The sequence below is a fragment of the Hypomesus nipponensis genome, chromosome 2, assembly GCF_054491055.1.
Source record: "Hypomesus nipponensis isolate SF chromosome 2, ASM5449105v1, whole genome shotgun sequence".
NCBI lineage: Eukaryota > Metazoa > Chordata > Actinopteri > Osmeriformes > Osmeridae > Hypomesus > Hypomesus nipponensis.
The window spans coordinates 10,883,919-10,901,204 of NC_140362.1; the positions used below are offsets into that span (position 1 = coordinate 10,883,919).

General features: G+C 46.3%; 3 protein-coding genes across 4 annotated transcripts; 1 reads left to right on the forward strand and 2 right to left on the reverse strand.

Moving 5' to 3' along the window:
• Window positions 1–62: 62 nt before the first annotated feature.
• On the forward strand, window positions 63–2,464 carry c2h8orf76 (chromosome 2 C8orf76 homolog). The gene is made up of 6 exons (XM_084669521.1): window positions 63–302; window positions 588–689; window positions 959–1,102; window positions 1,181–1,521; window positions 1,649–1,781; window positions 1,900–2,464. The coding sequence occupies exons 1-6, from the start codon at window positions 198–200 to the stop codon at window positions 2,083–2,085; spliced, it is 1,011 nt and encodes a 336-aa protein (XP_084525647.1). The 5' UTR covers window positions 63–197; the 3' UTR covers window positions 2,086–2,464.
• Window positions 2,465–3,447: 983 nt separating this feature from the next.
• sack1a (scaffolding CK1 anchoring protein A) lies at window positions 3,448–7,073 on the reverse strand. Its single transcript, XM_084705517.1, has 4 exons — window positions 5,968–7,073; window positions 5,706–5,870; window positions 5,426–5,550; window positions 3,448–5,150 (listed from the first exon to the last, which is right to left on the reverse strand). The coding sequence occupies exons 1-4, from the start codon at window positions 6,466–6,468 to the stop codon at window positions 4,619–4,621; spliced, it is 1,323 nt and encodes a 440-aa protein (XP_084561643.1). The 5' UTR covers window positions 6,469–7,073; the 3' UTR covers window positions 3,448–4,618.
• A 142-nt stretch (window positions 7,074–7,215) lies between these two features.
• Window positions 7,216–17,071, reverse strand: tbc1d31 (TBC1 domain family, member 31). Of its 2 annotated transcripts, none has more exons than XM_084705477.1 (22): window positions 16,651–17,071; window positions 16,286–16,349; window positions 16,067–16,182; window positions 15,714–15,892; window positions 15,421–15,572; window positions 15,124–15,283; window positions 13,589–13,789; window positions 13,270–13,440; window positions 12,971–13,050; window positions 12,665–12,811; window positions 12,326–12,459; window positions 11,931–12,064; window positions 11,481–11,660; window positions 11,146–11,378; window positions 10,670–10,822; window positions 9,869–10,004; window positions 9,531–9,623; window positions 8,972–9,118; window positions 8,395–8,589; window positions 8,117–8,270; window positions 7,844–8,008; window positions 7,216–7,708 (listed from the first exon to the last, which is right to left on the reverse strand). In XM_084705477.1, exons 1-22 carry the CDS (start codon window positions 16,652–16,654, stop codon window positions 7,572–7,574), a joined length of 3,135 nt encoding a protein of 1,044 aa, XP_084561603.1. In that variant the 5' UTR covers window positions 16,655–17,071; the 3' UTR covers window positions 7,216–7,571. The 2 variants fall into 2 exon arrangements, with proteins under 2 accessions (XP_084561603.1, XP_084561595.1); XM_084705469.1 differs by having other exon boundaries at window positions 16,286–16,432.
• Window positions 17,072–17,286: the final 215 nt, after the last annotated feature.

A 17,286-nucleotide genomic window follows, 5' to 3' on the forward strand; every position in this document is an offset into this window, starting at 1 on the left:
CTAAGACCGGAACGTAGGTTTATCCGGAACTAACGTTTACAACCCCTTTGTGTGCTATCGTAATGCAGAAATGGTACACATCTCAAATCAACACATTAGCAGAGCCTGTTTAAGTGTTTGTCTATATTAGACATTCTCTGACATCAGTTTAGGGCAGCTGGCTGGGATATAATATAGTTTTTCATACACATTGCAAAATGGATGTATTTGGGAGTACCTTTGACGATTCAATGTTCGAAGAAGCAAGAGACAAAGCCACTGTTCCTCTTTCTTCCTACAAGGCAAAGTTCTGTGCGGCAGAGGTATGAATCTAGAAACACCAGGGCCAGCTATCTTACTGACTGCTAATACTTTTACCTTAACTAGCTTTATCAAAACACTGAGTCATTAGGTGAGTTCAACTTCATGCAGCGCCGGCGTCGCCTGCAACCGCCTGCAGCCCGGCTAACTTGGAGTAGCCAATTGCATTCTCCGCTTCACGCCGCCGGTGCTGCATGAAGTCGAACAAATCTAATGATTGACTGCTGGAAGTCGAGCAAAATATTTATATAACGTTTAACGATCACTTTTGTTTTTTTTCCCCCCAGTGGTTTTGTCAGACAGATGCTACTGATACAGATGACTTGTTGGACAGGCAAAAAGTGTTCAAATTTCGAGCTGATTTGGAGTTTAGGAAAGGAAACTACCAGGTACAGTAGCTAATGGATAATTCAATCAGTCAATCAATACCTTTAATTGTCATTGCTGAGAACTGCACAACGAAATTCAGTGCCTCTCAGTCTCAGTGGTACACACATACATGGAAACATGCTACATACAACAGATCGACAAAGGGCCTAAAATGTAAAAAAAAAATATATATATATATATAAAAAATCTCTATTGTAAAGTGATTTTGCATCATTGGCTTTGTTGCCATACTGATTTTACTATCATTCCTTTTCTGTTTGTTTTTTAGAAAGCGTTAAACGACTACACCAGCTGCCTTGCATTGGTACCAGAGGGTAATCTAACCATCAAACGCGATGTGTTGGAGGCCATGGCGCGATGTCTGTCTCACATTGGACAGATGGAACAGGCAGTAGAGACTGTAGAGCAACTGGTAAGAACAATTTTCCAGTTGTGTAACTCATTGTTCTTTATTAAATAATCTCAAGTTGACCTGTGTTACCCCTTGCAGAGTAAAGAAGCCACAAACACGTGTCACCTGACATGCATCCTACTTCTGAAGGTGAACATCTACCAGTATTGCGGAGACCTTGGAAACAAGATAATTGCTCTTCAGCAGCTCTGCTGTCTCCACCCCTACAATCAGTGGCACTGGACTGCTCTCGCGAACAGCTACATCAGCCAGTTGGAGTCACTGAGTTCTCAGGCCCCAGGCTTGAGCTCTCTGCCACAGGAAAATACACTGAACATGATAGGGCAGCAGCAAGTGATTCAGTTGTACCCTACAGCACCAGAAAGGGAGGACAGAGACAGTGTCTGGCTGAAGGCCTGCATGTGTTTGCTTAGAGCAGGGTAAATGCATACTCTGATAAATGTGAACCACATCTCCTACCTCCCACATGTTGGCAGACATTGTCTTCGACAAGGACTAAGACAAGGCAGCTTCCCTTGCTCAAAGTGTGTGTGTGTGCATGTTTAGGCTGCTCCTGAGGATCTTGAGGAACCAGCAGTCATCCTTCGTGCTGCAGAGCAGTGAGAAAGCCCTCCAGAAGACAGAAGAGGCACTGCAGCACCTGCATCCAACAGAGAGGACTCTACAGCTCGTCACTGAGGTAAGACATTTAGAGGAAACTGAGCGGCATTTTCCCCTCCGTATTGTGTTCTTGTGTGTGCTTTACCACTGTGCTAGGGGAGTTCGGGCCCTAAATGGCCTCCATGCTTTGCCTGCAGGTGATGGGAGAGGATCTGGTCCCAGAGAAGATGCGAGAGGAAAACCAGGATGGGGAAAGTCTGGACAACATTAGTTTGAAGAACTTTGAGGACAGGTGGTGGAACAGGCTGCTGCAGACTGGACTGCTGGGTCCAGATAGAGGAAAACTGACCACAGAAAATACTGAAAGTGTATCAGAACCTTGACATTTTTGTTTCGAAAAATATATAGTATTGCATACCTTTCAAGCCAACACAATGGGACTTTAATATGCCAGATGGAAGGTCAACTGCTAAACCAGTATTGTAAAATAAAAACTCATACCTGGGAGGTAAAGATCATTGGTTTGCAAGTGTAACCAACAGAACAAATGACATTTGTACCCTGTTCTGCATTGTGGCCCTTTTAAGAACATTTGGTTGGCATTTTTGCAACACTATATTATCTAGAATTACTGGCAGGGTCACTCAGATGCAGGCCGCAGCTTCCTGAAGCCTACCATGTCTGGACGTTGCAGTGTGATCCGGAAATGTCACCAACTTGAAACAGACATGAATAAAGAGAAAGCCCTGAGTCATCTTTAAATGTGATTGCACATAACATATTGTGTCACACAATTTCACTTTTGTCTAGTCTACAATGTAGACGTTCTGTGAAGCATTTTAAAATGAAGTGAACATCACTTTACATTTATGCATTTAACAGACACTCATCCAAAGCGACTTCCAAGAGAGAGCTTTACAAAAGAACATAAGTCACTGATCATAACAACGAGGTAGCCCCAAACATTGCAAGCGGCCAAAACATGAAGCATACATTGTGAAAAAAACTAATAAGTGCCAAAAGTAAGAACCATAAGAGCATGCAGTTAAACAAGTTACAATTGAACAACATGAAACTCAAAAAGTGCAAGTACATTAAACAACATGAAACCCAAAAAGTGCCAGTGTACCTGTAGAAGAACAATCAAAGGTAAAATATTTCACAGCAAGTGCAAAAGTTTTAATTCGTTACAACTAACCAACAAGAGCAACAAGTCTCTCAATAAGAGTAATTGTGAACCTCGAGGAAACTAACATCAGGTCCAGCCAAGCATTCCTAAGTGCCGTTGTACTCACGGAACAAATGCGTCTTGAGCTTTTTGTTGAAGGTGGGGAGACAGTCAGTGTCCCTGATGGAGGTGGGGAGCTGATTCCACCATTGGGGGGCCAGACAGGAGAAGAGCTTGTGTTGGAACCGGGCGCTCTTGAGCGGTTGGGATCACCAGACGGTTGTCAAAAGAAGACCGTAGGTGGCGAGTGGGGTGTAAGGCTGGAGGACAGACTTGATGTAGTCGGGTGCAGTCCCGTTTACCGCAGTACCAGAGTCTTGAATCTGATACGGGCTGTGATGGGAAGCCAGTGGAGGGAGATTAGGAGCGGGGTAACATGGGAGCGTCTGGGTACATAATATCACTGCCATTATGTGGACTTGACTTTGTATGTGACGTATGACATGTTTTGGTCTTTCACCAATACAGTATTTCTGAAAATACGTAAAAGTCTATAGCCGTTGATTAATACCTTTTTCATGATTTATTTTATTTATTCAACCAGGAAGGGCTCATTGAGATACACTATCTCTTTCAAGAGCGTCCTCGACAAAATACACAGCAAAGTCATTACACCATTAAAACATGAAAAAGAACAAGGAATCTAGTCAAATAATAACATAATCCCTGGACTATAAAATCCTTAGCAAATTATGAAACAAATATTAAAACATTTACAGGTCAGAGAATAACTTCAAAATCCTTCATTAATTATTTAAAAACACTAATCTGGAAAACTTCCAGTTTAAAACGAATTTGGAAGAAGTTCTAGGCTAATATAACAGTACATAGAAGCCCTTTTACCAAGTCGAATTCTGAAATGGAACAGTTGACAGGATAACTTGCTGCAGGCGACGTGTGTATGGTTCAAAAAGTATTAAAAACAGAATGGCTTTGTACATAAAAGTATACCAGTGAGTGAGTTTACAAGGGAGTAGAGGTGCCCAGCCAACCCTTTAATAGGAAGTGCAGTGGTGCGTAAGTGTTATGCAGTTTTAAATAAATCTCAGCACTCCATGATTAAGGATGTTGATTGTCAAACTCAGACATTGAGTTGAAGCAGTGAACCTCCACGTCATCCTGTCACTTGTGCACATCATAAAAGCAATTTCTCATTATTTTGAACAAATTGTCAATGCTCAGGTAAATTCATGCACATTATCTAATTGTTTTTGCTGCTTCTGACGTTGGTCAAAATGTATCAAACTGGTTTTCTCAAGTCATTACCTGCCAAATGGTTGAACCAGTTGTCCTAATTGTAATTCCCCATGCAGTGCTGACTGTACAGTTCTGCAGTTCCGGTTAAGGGGTCTTTCCACTGGTTACAGTTCTACTCTTTTGTATTTTTTTCCTTTGTGCTATGCAGTGCTGTATAACAGTCTTGTCTTTTTTCAACATCACAATGACCTGGTGAACAAATAACAGTACAAACAGGAAAAGCATAAATGTGAATCATGTCCAATCTCTTGCAATCAATCTCCTACATACATTAACCATTAAAGTTTTGTATAAAATGTCAAAGGAACTGATGGTCATTTCGGAAAGGCTTCAGACAATCTCTACAGAAAACACAAGTTGACAAAAGGCAGATTTTTCTACGATATTCAAATATTTGAATCTAAGTGAAATTCTGCCCAGTCACTTCTGAGTTATTCAGATGACTTATGTGTGAACCACAGATTGGTCATGAGAAGATGGTGCCTATATATCAAGCCCACTGTCCCTCCTAGAGGTCTGGCATTGCTGTTTGGGAAATGCCAGGGTAAGTATCCAGCACTGAGATCACAAGAGAAAACTCTCTGGTGCGCCATGGGCCTGTTGATGTTGGTGTGCCTCTGGGGCATCCATTGGAGCCCTTGGGGGGCCATGTACACCTGCTGGTTCCCCAGGCCCAGGGAAGCTGGCTGGACGTCTGGCTGGTGGAGGTGGGGGCTGGGCTGGGGTGGGGGAGCTGCTTGTTCCAACTGGGTAAGGTCAGTTTGAGTGAATGTAGACATCGGTTGTTTCTCTTGGAGATGTAGGACAGATGGAGGAAGTTTTGACTGGCCGGTAACATAGAGACCTGGTATAGGTTGGGAACAAGCGTAGAGTCGTGTAAACTCCTGGTGGAAGGGTTGGACTGCACTGCCCTTGAAGAAGGCAGCCAGGTTCCTGTGGACCTGCCAGGAAAGCCAGGTGAAACTGCAGGAGGGGGTACCAGGAAAAAGAGGATCCCAGTTTTAAAAGGCAGACAAACAAGGTAAACCGGTAAACGAGCATTGTTAGCATTGTAACTGAACATCATTTTTACAAAAGCCAAAAAGATGCTACCATTTCGGTTGATTTTCCAAACATGAAATCAGCAACAAAGTTAAATACTTGTCAGATTATTCCATTACATAAATCAAATACCTATCATTGTTAATATCACTGGGGGCCAGTCATTCCTTTTCTAAGGTATGTGGCAGCAGACATACCTGTATGATCCAGCCAGCACCTCGATGCTGTCTAAGATGATGAACTTCTCTTTGATCTGACCAGTCACTTTCCTGCCAGACTTTGAACAGTAGGTCTCCCCTCCCACACTGCGAACAGACATATTCTGCAGCAAGAACAGAGACTTTCTGAGAATCCACATGAGCTACAGCACTAGCGGCAGCTAGAAAGCACTGCCTGTTTGGGAATGCTATGAAAATGATTTTCAACCACGTCCAGTGCACAATGTTGCATCAATTAAGTGTGTTTGCTGGAGCTCACAGTAAGATGAGTGCAGTGTATGTGGAGATCCCCACACATGTTCTCAAACAGGGCCACGTTGAGATGGTCCAGGAGGAGATGGACCGACACGCCGCGCTTCATCGCTTCCAGAATGTCACAGAACACCTCCACATCAGTGAAGGTGTCCATAACTATTGCAACCTCCTGACAAACGCAAACATTTTATTAGTACCATTTTCTTTTTGTGGAAAGATTATGCAAAGACACACCCAGACACAAACATACTTCTGATTCCTCCTACCTTGGTGGATTTGCTGATGAACTCCCTGACTAAGTCTTTCATGCTGGTAGCTCTGTCTGACTGGAAGCAGACCTCCACGGTGGGTGTGCCCTGTAGGTGGTGGTCAAATTTTGCCTGCCAGCTATCTTCCAGTGTGGGGACGGTCCTCTCAGACACAAGGGGGCAGCAGCTCTGGTCATCAGACTGCAAGAACTCGGAGGAGCGTGTCGACCCTACGCCATCTCCTCCTTCCTCCTCTGCTTCACAAACTCCGCAGCTCTGGTTCCTGGCGCTCTCCAAAATGTAGCGCTTCTCCTCAGAAGACAGGAAGTCCACCTCTCCTTCTCTGGCCAGCACTTCCTGGTAGGCCTGCCGGCCTTGGTCGAGGAGGGCATCGGTGGCCAAACGGATGTTCTCGTTGTGGCTGAGGTCTAGCAGGGCCACCGGGGAGGTGGGGCTCCTGATATCCAGGAGACGCCCTCTCACCTTACCCAAAGGCTTGGACCTCCGGTACGACAGCATAGACAGACCGTTGTTCTGCAGGATCCAGAGTGGCAATGTTGCCTTTTCTCCACCTGTGAGAGGAGCAGCCACACACACGCATCATATCTCCAACCGTCACCACCCCTTCTGTGCCCCGGAGCGTTTGGCTGATGTGTGTAGAAGGGTGTCAGACAGGTGGCGACAGCGTGTTTTGAACATGTGAGCTTTGAAGAGAGATGAGCATTGCTTGGTAGTTGTTCTGACACCTCCCTACCTGGAGGGGTGTAGGAGGGGCCAGGCAGCGGACAGTGATTGACAGGTGTGAGCATGGCTGTCACATCCCCTCAGTGAAACCTAACCGTTCACCTGATAGGCTGTCACCTGTCAGTGTGCAGCCATCACTCACCACTCCCTCCCTCCCAACTCCTGTATGAATACTAAACATCCAACCTTCCCCATCTCCGACATGGAATCTCCCCTTTCCTCATGAGCGGATAGATGAATGCCGCCCTGCACAGCTGTTACCAATCTAGGCATGCCAGATCAGTGATTTCTCGAAGGAGGAGAGGAAGGGAGCATGCATGTTGAGACTAATCACTCAGCCCTCGTACGTTCTTGTCCAGCTGTAGTGGTGTAACGGGTCTGCATCTGAGAGCAGGTTCTGCTGCCTGTAAACCCATCAGGAGATACATGATATCTCCAAAATCTCCCCTCTCTACCGTAGGTACTGGTAAGGATTTGAAATTGAAACGTGAGAAAGTCATTCACACATCATCCATAACTCAATGTTATTGATTCAGTTTTATCCAATATATATATAAAAAAAAACAAATACATAATAAAAGCACACAGGAGAGATTTAACCAATGTACTGCCATTTTGTGGGATTTGGGTGTTAGTATTTTGACAGCTGGTTGGAAATTTTGATTTGTGGTTTCCCCTCTCACTTCACCACAGTGAACACCTGGGCTGTGAGGGACTTGCTCTCAACGCTGAAAGTGAGACTATGCATTCCCAGTCCAGTCTCCTTTAAAAAACACAAAAACGTACAGTCTGTCTTTCAAGTCTAGCTATAGAAATGTCCCCAGCTCCGGCCAGGGAAGGAGGGAGGGTGGTGTAGAAGGTGTGTGTGTGTGTGGTCCTTAGGAGATGGGGGACAGAGAGGCGGACGAGAGCGTCCTCTTGGCGCGGGCCGCCAACTTGAGGCGCAGCTCCAGGATGTCCTGCATCATCTCCCTCTCTCTGGTGTCCAGCTGTTCTCTGCCTCGGTCCAGAGAAACTTGACACACACACACACACACACACAGAGAAAATAAGGAATGAGTCAGCAAAGAGGATTACACCTGTGAGCCTTTGAGTTCATTTGTTTGCTTGTGTGTGTTTGTAAGCGTCTTGCCAAAGCATCCGTACTCACAGCTGATGGAGTCGTCGGAGGCGGACTGGTTGTTGAGACACACGGGGGAGCCGTCTATCTGGGCGGGGGCCAGGGCGGAGGTGAAGGCTGCAGCAGCTGTCTCTGGTCTGGGAGGCAGCCCTCTGGTAGAGCGGGGAGACGTCGCTCTCTTCTCCCTCTGTCCGTCTGACACACACACACCTCTGTCAGTTACCATACACCATACCTCCAACCAGAGAATGTGAATTGTGTGTTCATTGTGTGTGACACAGACAGTGTGTGCGCTATACGCGCCTCGTGTGTGTTGCTGGCTGCTCCGGAGGTTGTCCAGGTGCTGCTGTGTCTCCAGTCTGTCCTGGCTGAGCTGCTGTGTCCTCTGAGTCTCGGCCACGCAGCCCGTTTGTCTGTCCTGCTGCAGCTGGCCCTGCAAACACACCACCTCCTCCCACTGAGGCACGCACGCCAGGCATGCACACTGAGTTTATATCTATATTTGCTCAAGAGATGTTTACATTTCTTTCTTCCCTCAGTATTTTCTCCTTCCCCATCCCCTCTCCCTCCTCTTCTCCTACCTTCCTGCCCTCCGTGTCCCTCAGGGTGTGGAGGAGCTGTTCCTCCCGGACGCGGGCCTCCCTGTGCAGCCCGGCCAGCCGCTCGTACCGCCTCCCCTGCTCCTCCTCCGCCCACTCCAGGCGCTGCGCCACCTGGCCCTGCCAGGCAGAGTCCACCCCCAGCTGGCCCGCCTCGGCCAGGGACTCCTCCAGCACCTGAGGGATGGGGGGAGTTAGTGGAGACGGCTGAGTGAAGAATAATTAGAGGAGCCGTGTTGAGCTCATACTGAGTTTGTCTCCCCCCCCCCCCCCCCCCCATTTTTCAGCTGTATCTATATGGTTTGTAGATCATTTACACAAAACATTTAATTCACGTCAGCTTGAAGTATTGATTGTAATGGTTAGAATGAAAATAAAAGGTTAAATAAGGTTTAATAAAAGATAAATTAGAAGGAATTGTGTGAGAATGTGTGTAGTGGCATGGGTGCGTGTACGCGCATAAAAGGTTTTTGGGAGCCCAGTGCACCAGGAGGTGAGAGAACGCAGGCGGTCTGTCACGTCTGTTTCGGCCGTGTCAGTGTGTGTTAGCATGACTCACTCTTCTCGTGGCCGGGCCCAGCTCTGGGTCATCGTCTAGGCTCAGGAGCCGCTGCTGGGCGGCCGCCTCCAGCTCAGCCCTCCTGGTCCTAGTGTCCACCTCCACCCTCACCTCCTCGCTCACACGCTCCTGCTCCCTGGCCAGGCGCTGGAGGACAAGGACACTCCATTCACTTCACATTACATTCCATACAACACAACTTGACTGAAAAGTAAACAGTACACGCTGACTGAACGATAGACTATAATGAGTGTTCAGGCCTTCATGATACAACTGCTTTAGTCTTTAAATAAAACACATTAAGAATGTGTTTGTATTGAAAGTCCTGTCATGTCAATCTACACATGTAACCATTCACTACAATGTATTTTGAATGTAATTGTATCAAATGTATTATTTGTAGAAAGTACGCTCCAAGAAGGAGATTACAGGAGAAGTGTTGGGCCCTCTCTCCCTGTGATCTAAATGTGCTTAGTTCTGCATCGGAGAAGCTGTATGGATGGAGCTCTGCTGGAGCAGTGCTCCTTGTGCAGGAGCAGTGTTCTCCAGGCTGGCCCACCTGTTCCAGCAGCTTCCTCTGAGCCTCCAGCTCCATCTGCCTCACTTCCAGATCCTGCACGGCCACCGCAGTTTCCTGGTCCCGCAGGTCCATCTGCACACACACACACACACACGTTATATTCTGTAGTACACCCCCGCAGACAATACCTGCATGCAATGCATACACAAACACAACATCACAAATAAACATGTACACACACACAAAGTTATAACACACGCTAACACCTACGCACACAGAAAACATTTACTCTTCACACTAGAACTCAATAAGAGCATTGCTGCTGGGGCAGAGTGAGGGAGTGTCAACAGCAGGTTATGTGAGAGGGCTTTCCGGACCTTTCTCTGGATGTCGTGGTCTAGTCTGTGCAGCTGGCTGGTTCTCTGGTCATGTGTGTGTTTCAGGAAGCGCGTCCTGGCAGCATCCAACAGCTGCAGCTCTTTCACCTTCAGCTCTCTCTTCATGGCTGCTATCCTGCACACACACACACACACGTATCAGAATTGGACTAATCTGTCCCTCTGTATGTATTTCTTGTATCTGTGCTTCTATATTGGCAGTTTGTGTATGTACATCATTTGTGTGTGTCGTACATCTGTTTTTACATATGTGAGTGTGTTTTTGTACAGTATTTTAGATCAACATAGATCCAGTTTCATATACGTGTAAATATGTCCTGGGGTTGTCACAATACCAACATTAGGACTTGGATACTGCTACCCTTGAAAGTATCAAGGTACTGGATACTAATGATTTCACGAAAAAGGGGGCAATTTGACTATGTAATAGTCGGTTATTTTCATTGGAACCTCTCTGTGGCCAGTGCTAATTGACGTCTCTCCAGCCCCTCGGCTCTCTCCCACGCCAGCAGCATGAGGGCGTGATGTCACACAGTCCTGCTCGTCTTAAAGATACAAGTCAGCTTTTACCACTGTACTACAGCCTTTTACCACTGTACTACAGCCTGTTTATCTCTAAAAGCCAGTTTAGTACCACAGCTAATAAATTGTATCTTGATATGGTATAATTTCTTGTTTACCATGCAACACTAATATGTCTATAGCTGTGTATGTCTGCATTTGTGTGTATGTGCATGTCTGTGTGTGTGTGTGCATGTGTGTGTGCATGTGTGTGCTGACTTGGTCCTCTGCAGGGTGAGCTTGGCCTCCTCCTCCTCCAGGATCCTCCTGCGCTGCTCCTCAGCCTGCTGCAGCAGCTCCTGCTGACTGTACCATGCCTCCTCCTCCGCCCGCCGACGCACCGTCTCCACCCGCAGCTGCTGCAGCGCCTGCCTGCACACACACACACACACACACACACACACCATGCACACACATACATGCACCCAAGCACACGCAAACACATACACGCACACACACACATGTGCACGCATTTGCGCACACACACATTCCAACTATTTAAACCTGGAGATAGTCAACTACAGCGACACAACAATGCAGCAGCAAGAAGCTACTTATATTGCACTTCAGTCGGCTAACAGAGAGCAAAAACTGGACCGGTTCACACATATTCATTGCTAACCAGCCACACCCGACTTGTTTTTGGAAACGAAACAAAATGGCGGACGTCTTCATGGCTTCTCCAGTGTCCTCACCTCTCCCTGAGGTAGTCCAGCTCCTGCTCCCGGATCCTCTGGCGCTCCTGGGACTGGTACTCCACCACGCAGGAGGGGTACTTGTTGAAAACGGGGTACTGGCCCCGGGTCAAGGGCTCTGCGTCAGCCAGCAGGCCCCTGGGGTGGAGCTCCGCCGGGGTGCTGTCCATTAGGCGGTACGCCTCCTTCACCATGGAGACCAGGTCCAGGTTGTTACGGTGGTGGAAGAAATACTGGAGGGGGGGAGGGGTATAGTTAGTACAGGAGTTAGGAGGGACAGACCTAATGTTTTTCTTTCTCTTTAAAATCTATACGGCAGGGGGGGGGGGGGCTACCTCAAAGTCCTCCTTGCGGGAGCAGAGGAGGAGGGGTGCCCTGCAGCTGGTGACGTAGGCCACTGCGGCCATGAGCAGGAAAGAGGGGTGGTTGGAGAACACGTTGTCAAACAGGCGCAGCCACTCGTCTCGTGTGAGCACCTCGGAGAACAGGGTCTCCAGCAGGGGCCATATGTACAGCTGGTGGGGGGGGGGTGGGGGAGGTGGGGGCAGGGGGAAGTAGACGGAACATGGGAAAAATATACAATTTTATCTATTGTCCTCTGTAATGCTGCTGGCTTCAACTTTATTTTCAATATTATAACTGCGCAATTAACACATATAAAATCCAATGAGCTGCTTTCCATGCATAACTTGCGTTGTTCACATTCATCATTGACAGGAGAAAAGACTTAAAAATATATATACAGAATGACACTGTCAAATCTAAAAAGATGTTCAGTTCAGTACTTGTGAGGTCACCCCACAGTCTATGAAGTGCTGCAGAAGCTCCTTGTCGTGGTGTGCCAGGACGTTTTCAGCCATGCTTAGCACGTTTAAGGGCGGGTTTGGGAAGTACTCAAACCAATGTTGGCACCAGTTCACTGCAACAAAGGACAGGACACAAACTTTCTTTATGTGATAGCCATTGGGCTGGGTTTCAATCCAGGAGGTTTGCCTGCTTTGAACAAATCTGACAGGGTAGGTGTACATAAAAAGGCCTAGTCCTTTTCTACCTGTGAGGATGGGGTAGGAGCAATGGAATGGAACACAGCCCAGCAAATAATACAACAGCTTTCCAGTAGGATGCACAAGTCATTCCATTTAAATGAACGGAAGTATATAAACGTGTGTGCTATATGTACCTATAATGGTGGCGACCACCTCGAAGCAAACCAGTGGATTATTCTGGAAGAGCTTGACGAAAGGGAAGGCCACCAGAGGAAGGTAGTCTGTCTCACCAAAGATGGCCGACCAGTGAGCCAGGGCAGAGAGGACCCTGCGCAAACAGAGGACAGACGACGACCGAGTGTGAAACACACATTGAACGATTTCACTAATCGAATATTCAAATGACTTTCAGATCAGGGAGAAGATGACACTCCGTTTTGAGGTGGCAAACGCGTGCCTGACACTATGTAAATGCACAACAGTGCAATTGGGTTCCATCCGATCCAGCCTGGTGTCAACCGTCCAGCACAGACCTCTGGAGTCCTCGCTGCAGCTTGTGGCTCTTGATAGGGTAGCGCTCCTGCAGGCTGGCGTAGGCCGGGTGGAGGCCCTTGTCCGTCAGGCTGCTGAAGGCTGCGTGGTTCTCCGGCAGACGCAGCAGAGAGCGCCACACAAACATTCTGTTGGGGGGGGGGGGGGGGGGAGAGTCTCAAATTTACACAAGATCCAATAACGGGGGTACCGTGATTGAATATTGGAACTGTATGTGTCAGCGACCGTGATAATCTTCCCCATGTCCATGTTGGCGGTGACATGACGTCTCTGTGGCTGTGACTCACCGGTATTTGGCAGGATACTCTCCAAAGGCCTTCAGTAGAGCTACCAGCCTTTTCTTGTTCAAACCGTCGGGCAGGTCGTTCTAGACAAAAACAAACCATACCAGTTCACCAAGGTTCGAAATGAAAATTTAATTATATTAAAACTAGGCCTATTAATTGTTTTTGTGATATGTCTTAAATCAAATCTATTGGATGCGCCAGGTGAATATAGAATCCTAGTGCCATCTGTCTAATATGTGGGGTACTGCGGTTCCCAGATGCAGAAAGCTGCGCTGTGGTGGCGGAACAACATCCCGCACCTCTTTGTCTTCTGCCATGGAGACAGCTGGAGGTCTGAGCCCTTTGGTCTGCACCCTCCGTCCCGATGTCCTCGCCGGTCTCTGGACCTTCTCAGACTTCACTTTCACCCACAGAGCCGACTGTTCCTCACTGTCCCCTCCAATCACAGCCTTCACCAGGGGTGGGGGTGGCTTGGGGAGGGGCAGAAGGCAGGTGTGTATATAAAGGCATATAACGGCTGATATATATTAAGATACTGTGTCGTTATTTTACGGTTTTTTACACAAAAGCCAGCATTCTGTAGGTCCTGAGGGCTTTTTAGAACCTGGGAATGGCTACCTTGTTGAGGTCCTGGGTGAGTCCCTGAACGCTGTAGATGTTAAGGCTGCCGTCGTCCATGACAGCGACCACGTTCCGCCCGCTGGGGCTGAGCGCCACTGAGGTGATGGCGTTCTCGAGGGAGCCGATGTCAAACAGGAGCTTGCATGTCTGGGTGTTGATGAAGCGCATGATGCCGTCCTGGCTCAACACACCCAGGGTCTGAGCAACACCACAACACAACCAAACAGGCACAATGAGTTCGCTGGATAGTTAGTTTGTTTACTGTCAAATAAACTTGCATAACTGTATAGAAAGAACAATGGAATTCTTGAATGCAAGGAGGTTAACTATTATAAATTATATAGTAATAATAGTAGGATCACTATTCAATTAATAATATACTCAGAACATGCTAAATGAAAGCAAAGGAAAAATGATAACACCAACTAGTATGCGCACCTCTGATTATCTCTTCTTTAACATAACCCTAAAACCTTCCCAGTTTACAGACATATTTTCAATATGCATAATATTGTATCTTAATTTTGACTTTCCAAAAAGGAAATTGATCTCAGATGCTGTTTTGGTGTAAATCAACAGCACTTTAGTGTGAAGAGACACAAGAAAATGAATAATCAGTGTTGGGGTAGTTACTCAGAAAAAGTAACTAGTTACTTCTGAAAATTTTAACTAGATTACTTTACTAGTTACTGCAATTTGAAAAGTAACTTTTTAAGTACATTTTTTAAGCAAATGTCCAAAATTACCGCAAAGATACATGGACCAACATCATGGCCCTTTCATCACTTTATTTTTCAATTTTCAATAAAGGGCATCTCTTACCCTTTCCACATAGTGTATTGTAATTGTAAACGTGTAAAACAAAATGGCATATAAAACTCAGCCATTCACTTGAACGAATATTAAGCCTGTCCACACTATCTGACCAAAGAAATATGCCTCACTTTAAAATCTCATTGAGTTGACGGCAGTTGAAAGACACCTCTCGCCTGGACATAAAGTGCATTTTACTTTAATATTTTTGTCCTTTCAAGCAACAAAGTTAGAATAATGACAATATCGCCACTGGCTGAACCCTCCTGTCTCCGTCTCATCCATTTTCCCGCCATTTTTCCGCCTGCGGCGCTGCATGAAGTCAGCCCATGTCAAACGTGCCTAAACGCACCAGCAACTACGTCACTCAAATCACTCAAATCGGTCTCTGTGGATACGATGCCCAGACAAGCAAGCACACAGGCAAGCATGCAAGTGCCACTAAAAGAGAACTTTTCGGACCGGCAAAAATGGCTTGGGTAACGCAGGAAAGCGCGTTCCTGAGATCTAGTAAAGTAGTGTAGTTACCAATATTTTGAGTGTAATGCGTTACTTTACAAAGTAAAGTAACGCATTACTATGATAGTAATATTGTTACTGTAATCCGTTACTTTGTAACTCGTTACCCCCAACACTGTGAATAATCCCCTGATATCTCTCCAAACGTCATTATCACACATATCAGAAAATCTAGAAGTTCCCCTTATCCTGCCCAGTACCTGGCTGGTGCCGCCATCCAAACTGTCATGGAGGAACTCCAGCTGTCTCACAGTGCGGACCTTGGGGGGCATCTGGACAACCCTGAGGAGCTGCCTACTCTCCAGACACCACAGGTGCAGGAGGTTGGATCGCCCCCCTGCAGCCAGGGTCTTACCGTCACTGCAAACACACACCCGAGGTTGTTTTAAAACAGCCAGTTAGAATTTTTTATATACAATTTTTATTTGTTTTACACACAGACATACACTCGAAAAACAAGTTAAATCTTGGCTCCTGTATCTGAACCTCGGACCCACCTTGTTACAGAGAAGGCCTTGTAGTGGAGCCTGGGCCCCTGGTCTGGGATAGGCAGCTGGTATTTACAAGACAGAGTGTCGCTCTCCCAGGCAAAGATGGAGTCATCACTGAAGCAGCTCAGAATGGTGTTACTCAGAGGAAGGAAAAACACCTGAACACACACAAACAAACACACACAAGGCCAAGCATCAGCATTACTATTTGAACCGTTCGATTCCACCAAGCGAGACCCCAAATCTCACTCAAGGGACTGTCTTGTGTGTTCATGACAGCCTTCTGTGAGGGAGCTCACCCTCTGCATGGCCACAGACTGGCGGACGTTGAGCTTTCTCTTCCTCTGGAAGGTGTCTAGGTCCCAGAGTTGAGCAGCGTCGGCCGAAGTGGTGATGGCGTAGCGGCCAGACCCGTGGACAGACAGGTGGGACACCGCCCCCTCGTGGCCTCGCATCCAGCTCACTAGCTGCTTGGTGTCTGGCAGGGACAAGACACCACACCCTTCACAATCAGCGCTAGCCATTTTCAGAAGTGAATAAATGTCAGAAAAAAACTGATGTCAGAAATGAGAATCATCAGAATTTCATTTGAAAAAATCACACACCAGCCACTGCCAATAACTAGGCAGTAAAGTATCAGCAATATTCCTACCTTTGTCAAAGCACTTGATGGAGTAATCTGCAAGAGCAACCAAGTATTCTGTTGTCCTGCGCAGGTTGAAGGCCAATGCTGTGCATGCTTGCCCAGTTCTCTGAACAAGTCTAAACCTGGTGGAAAAATACGAGAACACACAAGAGGCCAGCATCGTTGCAGTTAACCAATTCAGTGAGAGACAGTACATTCTTTATATGAGTAACCAAGTTAAATCACCTGTTTCTGGTGATATCAAACACATATATGTTCCCATGGTGGTCTCCAGCCAGGAATGACTCCCCTGTCGTGTCAAAGGCGACATGTAGAAAGCGCACAGTTTTTGACTGATAAGCCGATGCACTGCGAATCACTGTAACAATAACCCTGAAAAAGTCAAAATGATGATGTATTAAGTTTAAATCCCTGTTGATCTTAAGAAACTGTGTAATGTCTTTCTCTATTTATATCGTTTTAATGTAGTCGCCATCCTCACACTCTGCAAAACAGCTGGAAGTAAGTGATTTGATTGAAAACAAAGGTAAACTATCTACCTAGCAAGGTGACAACAGCACACATTAGGATACATATTTTAGCAAGCCCACCCATTGCTAGTTGGTGTTGGTTTACGATGCCACACTTTCCCCTCCTCTTTGGTTCCTATATCTGTCACCTGCATTGTATTTGAGGAGTAGACTTTTTGGAGGGTAAACTGCTACGTTGCAGTCTGACTGAACATTTGTTAGTGTAGTAGAGCTAGCTCGTTAGCTAGCAAACTTTAACTAGCCAGCTTGCTAAACCTATCGTCTGGCGGTAAGTACAGCGCGAAATTTAAAAAATGAACATAGCTACTTATGAACAGTGTGAATAAGTCAAAATGACAGAATAATTATTAACCCTTATACAATACGTCTTGGCTATACAAAGTAAAAACTGGTGTATCACATTTATAGATTTTCTTAGTTTCTAATTAACTTTTTAAATAGCCAACCATCCACTTGTTCTAGTGATGTCAGTTACTCTTTGTCGCCTGATAGTGGCGTAGTGCATGTAAATAGATTAATGCATTGTGGGTATTGAAGTTCATTATAAACTCAACAACTCCCTCTTAGCTTCTGTCAGTTAGCCCCCGCCGTCCTTTAGCTAACTTAGACAGCATTTACATTTTTATCAGTGCTTGTGCTGTTAACCATTTGGAACCACTAGGAACTTTTATTAATGCAAAACGTTAGTTTAATAAT

What these genes read in the sequence shown, in the direction of transcription:
- c2h8orf76 (XM_084669521.1), top strand. Translation starts at nt 198, where the DNA reads ATGGATGTATTTGGGAGTACCTTTGACGATTCAATGTTCGAAGAAGCA. An exon ending in TTAGGAAAGGAAACTACCAG is followed by an intron (nt 690 to 958) that starts GTACAGTAGCTA and finishes TTTGTTTTTTAG; the next exon opens with AAAGCGTTAAACGACTACAC. An exon ending in ATGTGTTTGCTTAGAGCAGG is followed by an intron (nt 1,522 to 1,648) that starts GTAAATGCATAC and finishes GTGCATGTTTAG; the next exon opens with GCTGCTCCTGAGGATCTTGA.
- tbc1d31 (XM_084705469.1), bottom strand. Translation starts at nt 16,724, where the DNA reads ATGCAGGTGACAGATATAGGAACCAAAGAGGAGGGGAAAGTGTGGCAT. An exon ending in TCACCCAGGACCTCAACAAG is followed by an intron (nt 13,441 to 13,588) that starts GTAGCCATTCCC and finishes CCCCTCCCCAAG; the next exon opens with CCACCCCCACCCCTGGTGAA. An exon ending in GGTGGTCGCCACCATTATAG is followed by an intron (nt 12,065 to 12,325) that starts GTACATATAGCA and finishes CCTTTGTTGCAG; the next exon opens with TGAACTGGTGCCAACATTGG.
- sack1a (XM_084705517.1), bottom strand. Translation starts at nt 6,468, where the DNA reads ATGCTGTCGTACCGGAGGTCCAAGCCTTTGGGTAAGGTGAGAGGGCGT. An exon ending in TCATCAGCAAATCCACCAAG is followed by an intron (nt 5,871 to 5,967) that starts GTAGGAGGAATC and finishes TGCGTTTGTCAG; the next exon opens with GAGGTTGCAATAGTTATGGA. An exon ending in TACACTGCACTCATCTTACT is followed by an intron (nt 5,551 to 5,705) that starts GTGAGCTCCAGC and finishes TTCTTGCTGCAG; the next exon opens with AATATGTCTGTTCGCAGTGT.